Source organism: Zerene cesonia, chromosome 1 (assembly GCF_012273895.1).
Source record: "Zerene cesonia ecotype Mississippi chromosome 1, Zerene_cesonia_1.1, whole genome shotgun sequence".
NCBI classification, from domain to species: domain Eukaryota; kingdom Metazoa; phylum Arthropoda; class Insecta; order Lepidoptera; family Pieridae; genus Zerene; species Zerene cesonia.
This window is the reverse complement of record NC_052102.1, coordinates 7,233,378-7,240,348: the sequence shown is the minus strand read 5'-3', so window position 1 is coordinate 7,240,348 and position 6,971 is coordinate 7,233,378. Positions and strand designations below refer to the sequence as shown.

General features: G+C 41.6%; 1 protein-coding gene across 1 annotated transcript in view; it reads right to left on the bottom strand.

Annotated features, from left to right (window-relative positions):
- LOC119835149 overlaps positions 1–6,971 on the bottom strand; it is a 51,654-nt gene that overhangs the window by 15,113 nt on the left and 29,570 nt on the right. Inside the window, exons 3-6 of the mRNA XM_038359860.1 lie at positions 3,006–3,173; positions 2,149–2,232; positions 1,405–1,584; positions 145–552 (exon numbers count right to left, since the gene is read on the bottom strand). Coding sequence (XP_038215788.1) covers positions 145–552; positions 1,405–1,584; positions 2,149–2,232; positions 3,006–3,173 — 840 coding nt within the window. The remainder of the gene's footprint in view (positions 1–144; positions 553–1,404; positions 1,585–2,148; positions 2,233–3,005; positions 3,174–6,971) is intronic.

The window sequence follows — 6,971 nt, the reverse complement described above, 5'->3', positions numbered from 1 at the left end:
CCGGGCGTTTCTTTCCTGGCTCCGAAGTCGCGCTCGCTGCCGGCTGCTGCGCTGCGGCGGCCGTCTACGTGAAGCGAAGCGTCGCAGGACGGGACAGAAACAATAACGATGTAATAGATGCACAGAATACACCTAAAGCTCGGCGTAAGGTGATATTATGCGATAGATAAAAAAAATTAAAAAGTGAAGCGTGAGTGCGACGGAAGCGTGGGGCGGATCGTTACCGCGGCGAACTGAATAGAATAAGCTCTGCGAACAAAAGCGGCGTCGCGGCGAGCTAGACCAAGCGGAAGAAGTCAAGCGAGCGCGATCGAGGCGAGAGCGTGCAGCCTGGTGGCGTACCGCGCCGCGCGCCTGCGCCTTAAGGTGCGCCTGCAGGTGCAGGGGAGGGTGGAAATAGCGGCAGGGGTCGCGGACGCAGCGGCCCTTGACGGCGTCCATGCACACCGTGACACAGCCGTCGTCGTGCGCTACGACAGGCGGCGGCGGGTGCGCGAAGCGACACTCGGACTCGGCGCGCTTGCACGCGCCACGCTGGAACTCCCGGCACACCTGCACCAGCACACACCACCATGTCGCCGCTCGCGCCCCACGCTCATAGAGCGCCCGCCATATTTCCCTCTACCTACTAGCCCGCCAGACCCATGTCTGAGGTGCTCTACTAGCTTATCGCGATTGTTTTCTAAACATATACTACTTCTGACCTAATATTGGCCTTTCTTGACAGATAATTTTAAAAGATGAAATCTAAAACGACGACCTAGAACTAAGCATTTGACCACAAATAAACAAGAAAAGGGAAAAATCAGAACCAATTTTTCTCTCGACCGGACGCCGCTTTGATTTCGAACCGGTATAAAATTTTATAGATTTGATCAACGCATCCGTCGCATTATATCAATTGATTTAATATAGTGTGAATCAAAATAGAGCTTTTCTATACATTATATCTTCGTTACATCACATTGAGTCAATACGGGAATTACAGGGGACGCACGCATGTACACTTTTTCCTTATATTTAACATTTTGCTACTTACTACATTAATAACCCCATAATTGTTATTAATTTAGTACATAATAAATAAAACAAGAAATATTCGCCACCAGTGTAGGGCTTTCACCGAGGGAAAAAGCGAGTGATGCTCGCGAAGCTTTTGGCCAATGCGGCCACGCGCCACAGACAAACCAGAATAGTTAATGGCTCATTAGCCTTGATTTATGCGCAAGAGACCGACACATCGAGCTTGAATTAAATTACAGTAATTTAAGTTTGGTTTCACCATTAATATATAAGGTTTTTATTTTATTTTCAATGCATGTCGGTCTCTAGAAAGTGGCAACACCAGGAAGCGCTACTGGGGATAGGTTGTGTCAATGTTGGAAAATAAAGTGCTATCCTCACCTCTAGACGGTCAGTGCGCGGCAGCTTTTGTTGCAGCACAGGTTGTTGCATGACACCCAAGGGTGATGCAGCAGCGGCAGCTGGGTCGTGGCCCAACATGGCCGGCACCAGCTGCGGCGTGTAGTACTGCGCGTACGTCGAACCCACGCCGGGAACACCGGATAAGTACGGAGACGTAGCCTGTGATGCGACCACAATTTTATATTAGTTACTTTTAAAAGACAATTTCACTAACGAAGATGATTCCGTCAATTTATATATTTCTGTTTCATATAATAAGCGTCACTATTTATTGAATGAAATATTAAGCACCATTAAACTTATTTCATTTAAATTTTCCAGGAAAATTAGGCAGAATGAAGCACTGCATGCATAAGACAAATGAAGATAAAAAAAACATTAAATAAAGCTAAAAATTTTTGTTATGCTACCCACCGGCCACCAATAGAATAGACATATGGTGGTTAAGATAAAAAGGATGAGGTTATAATTATTTAAATATACAAGGAATAGGATGCCCGTTCAGCAGAGTTGTGCGAGAAAGCAAAAGATCACTAAGAAGCTTCTTATATTAAAGCTTGGTTAATATATATTTGGTATTTATATTTCTGATTCTGCCAATATTTCTGATGAAATGGCATATAAGGAGGCCACGGTTCCGAGCAGGAAAGGAAAGAAACAGGAACAGTAGGGAGCGGATCTGTTATTGGATGCTAATTGTGGTGTGCCGATGGTGGCCATTACCTGCGGTGCGAGCAAGGCGAGACTGATCGGGTCCAGGGCAGCGAGATGACTCGCGGCCGCACCTGCTCCGCTCACGCCACCCACCTCGACACAAAACCACACAAACACGCTACTTATCGTGCGGGGACAGCCTGTGCCCGCATTTCGCTCTCGACATCGCTCCGCGCACTACTACAACTCATTCTACAGATTGCTTAGCACAATGTCATAGAGTCAAAGAAGCTCCTTACGGAGAGACCAGCGGTGCGAGGAGAGACCCCGAGGAAAACGGGCAACACAGTTAGCAAGTGAGAAGTGAGGGAATGTTCTGGTGATTAAATCTGCATTACCGCTTAGACCCAATTCTTAACAAGTGAGTACATTTCAAAAGTAGTCATGCCACTTAAGATAAATTATACAAACATGCTCAAGCGGTGTAGAGCGATCGGCCATCAGCGACGTGGTTAATTTGTGCCCGTTAAGATCTACTCCTATGAATATAATATTTGCCTATTGTAGTGAACGATGGAAACATGGCATTAAGGTAAATAGATACTGATTTACTTAAACTTATTGTACTATCTATGCAAAATTAGCTATCGTTTATAAACAAGTAAAAAGTTCCCTAAAGTACTGCTAGTCGAATAGAATCCAAAAACATTAATTTACTTAAACTAAGCTATGTGGTAGGACGGGACACAAGTTAAACACGATGCTCGTCTACGTGGTTTAACAATTAGTAAGAAGAAATGCCTTTAAAAGTATAAAGTAGCGAGTTACATCGAAAGCTGCGTATGGCGTGCACTCCCTATCTACAAGTTGAGGGCCGATCGCTCAAGCGTTAATTTTGTGAGGAATTATTTTGACGATTAACTCACCACGGTGGGGACCTGGCCAGGTAGGACCTGGCCAGGCGTCAGACCCATCTGTTGCATTAAGGCGTTTTTGAGAGCTAAGTGATTCCGCCCGTTGATAAGTAGCTGGTCCTTGAGGTGCTGCGGCGGATGGAAGTACTTGCACGGAGGCTTCTCGCGGTTACATCGACCCTGAAATATTATATTTATTCATTAATATAACATTATCATAATGTCAATAAATATATAACTAGTACCTACAAAATGATTACTTAGGAGTTTTGAGGTTAATTCCTATATACTAAGCTTATGGTTAGTATCATTAAAAAATATTTTTATATACTTGTCATCAATGTGTAAAGTACTTAAGAATTTAAAAATAAAGGTACAATAGATTTCATTCTTCTTAATTTCAGCGTCAATGAGGCTTGAGATAATTGCCTTTCAGAAGCAAAAACCCCCGGCAAAAGCCGGCTATGATGATTTATTTACATTCGCGTAATTAACTGTCGCACTACGTGACAAGAAGCTCGTTTTATCGCAAAATATCGAGCTTCATCTCCATATTTTATTCAGATAAAAAGACGACGCGTTTATCGAAGTTTTAATAAACGTTAAAATAAACAATTTCTTCCCTTTTGGAGAAAAAGGAATGTCTGTTCAAGTTTTTTTTTTTAATATTCGTAACGGAAAACAGATATAAAGCTTTGTAATAATAATTTGTCCGTTTGTCGAAATACAGTTGTTCAAAATTTTCTGTTATTAAACTTTGACGATGCGTAATTCCACAAGCTGGTAGAAGCAGTCGGTTGCATTTAGATGGACTTGTTACTGGCAGGCGTAATGTTAGTTGGTCGCTCTTCTCAGTGTTAAGCACTGGATAAAGTTATTATTTCCTGTTACTGTGCAGCGTTCGCTTTAACCGAGTTTTGATTTCTCGCAATCCGTTTATTAAACTTGAATTGGTGATCACGTCCGCGTTATAACTACGATTGGCGGGCTAACTCCATCAAATTAATATTTATTAGGATGGACAGATTTCATAATTAGAAACTTAGAAATTGCAAAGTTTACGCAGGGTTACTCAAAGTTAAATGTGAATTGTTTCGAGTATCATCGTCCCCTTCATGGGGTCATCCGATTTATTGCTGAGCTTCTGATCCAGAGAAATGTTAAACTAACTTGAATGGAACTTCTGCTCGGATACGCTTATTTATCAACGGCATACTTCAGCATTTAAATAGGGTTGTTATTCGAAATATGTATACAACATTTAGTTCAAACTGACATGCATAGTTTGTTTTTAGTGGAGCGACACAGCGCGTGAATGCAGGTATAGCGACCGATTAGCGAGACGGATAACCCTGCTGTAACAAATGGCCGCGTCGCCTCAGACGGATGGCCACGTCGATTCTCGCCCTATTGCACATATTACAATGCATTAATTGCTGCTCTATTGACGTGCTATCGGAATACGTGTCCATACATTTTGATTAACGATGCTTACGAGCCCAAAAAAAGAGCCGACGTTTGAGCTATTTAACATTCCCGATGTGTTATTGTAGTGCAATGAGTGTAAAACAAGTTGTTCCTATTTGCAGTATTTATGCAGCGAATTAATTGCACTCATTTACACGGTGAACTAATGAATAAATTACGAGCGTTTATGAAGAATCGTCTATATTTGGAATTAATGAGCTGCAGATAAGAAATAACAGTATGTTTATCAACAAATAAAAATAACAAGATTGCAGTAACACGAATATGTGACGAACGTGTACACAACAAGCCGATTTTTTTTGTCTTTAATGTTATAACAATTCGGCGATTGTGTTATGAAATTACATCCGGCTCTATAAAATTAATCCGTTCCGTAATAATGTTACTACAGCATACAAATTCATTTATAAACAGTGTCTCAATATAATCAAAATAACTGGCAAATTTACTTTTAGGATTAAATTGGATACAAGGGGTAACCTTTTGAATGTTAGAAAGGTAGTTGCTGGGACGCTGGGAGAGGGTTGAGCGACCGCAGGGTGGGCAATAACCGCCCAAAACTAATAACATTTTTGTGATAGTAGAGCAAACGGAGCGCTTCCCTCGCAGTGTCCGTTATGACACAACAATGAGCACTTGCAATATACTGCTCCATAAGTGTTAGCATTTCAGTTATTATATTTATGCACCCTGATAATTACTTATTTGACGCTTTAGCACTACAAATGATAGCTTCAAGGGTTTCAAATTTGCGAAATGTATACAATTCTAAATAAGGCTTCAGCATGAACAAATCGGTCGAATATGACATCAAAACAGAATATAAATTTACTTTCAAATCCAACTGCCAACGTATTGCAGCAAAGCAGTAACGAGGAAGGAAAATGTTTGCAAAATCTGTTAGTCATCGCTCACAAATGAAAAATGGAGCCGTGTTCTTATCTTGGCGAAGCAAGCAAGGCGACCGAGGGCTCTTTGAATCTGTAACGCGTATAACGAACGGCCCTCGAGTGCAGTGAAGTAGTTACAGTACACTGAACAGTACAGTTCACTGACAGTCGCGTGCTGCCATCTTCTGCATAGTGCTTTTGTTTATGGCTTTTCCACTCGACCGTTTATATTTTTAGTGACAAGATGACATACCATACTTCCAAGTTATTTTATGCAAAAAATAATGATGCAAACTTTGTAACGTTCCTACAAACAGAAGGAAAAGTATTTAAATATAGTCAAGTAAAATAGTGACTGATAGATAACAAGATAAAACTTAACCGTCGCTTTTATAATTGGGAATTAGGCATTGTTTCAAAAAGACAATGCGTTCGCAATATAATTAAAGCAAGCCCATTCATTAGTTCTCAACACGTGATAGTGTGCGTATCGTATACAAATACATACTATAGGAGTGCCAAACAGAAGACCCAGAATGCTTCTCCAACGTCGTGTGCTAATCGATTGATCGATCACAATTGACAAGTCGGTGGCATGCTGTCGGCAGCTACATACGTACACGCATCGTCCTACTCACTACTACTATTGGTCCAACGGACACGCGTCGCTGCAAATTGATGCACGAGGAAAACAATAGGCTTACGATCACATGAATGACACGATATATCCTAAGCCCACTTATACGCAAGAAAGTGAGTGCCAAAAATGCTCATGATGTCAAACGGGGACGCAAATAGAAACCGCCGGTGAGACGTGCCAACTCATAAACCTGTGTAGAGGTGTCCTGTATTTCTAACGCTTGTGTGCGTAGGCATTCGTGGAACGTAGCCACGTTTTATTTATGCATTTAGTGAATGTGAAATATTTATTGATGTGAGGGAATAAAAATACGATTATGCAAAACAAGATTAACGAGAAGTGGCGAGTCTATAATATGATTCAGGTCGAGATTATAACCGAGATGCCACAAATAATTTTTTGACAACCCAAATAGGGGAAAGGTAAAATCTAATTTGCAAAATTTTGCGGCTGAGAAAGGAATTGGGTAAGCAAAGTTAATTCTGAAAGTAAGTAGAATTTGAATTTAAAATGATTTATAGAGGCACAGGGAGTGGCTAATGAGCCGTCACGCGAGAGGGGCGCGTGTTTACGCCTCGCGCTCGCGCCACTTTTTATTTCAAGCTCTGGGCGGCGCCACGCTGCTCGCAAGCTCGCGATAGCATCACATACTATCGAACACGCCTACGTCTTAACATCTACCATCACTCAAAAGTATAGTGTGCTACATTTTTAGAACCTAGCACAAAGAGTTTCAAATTAAGAATTATGCACTCTGTAAAAGTTTCCAACAAGTTTGCATCGTGGCGTCCATAGCTTAACGTTAAAATATGCATTCGCGCGCCGAGTTATCTCGGCCACTTTTGCCGTTGCCGCCGGCGAGCGGTCAGGCGTTGTTTATGCCAGTTTTAATATTAGTTGCCCATTTTTATACGCTAATTTCGAGGTGAAACAAGATACGAAAGAAGTTCCATCCGATAA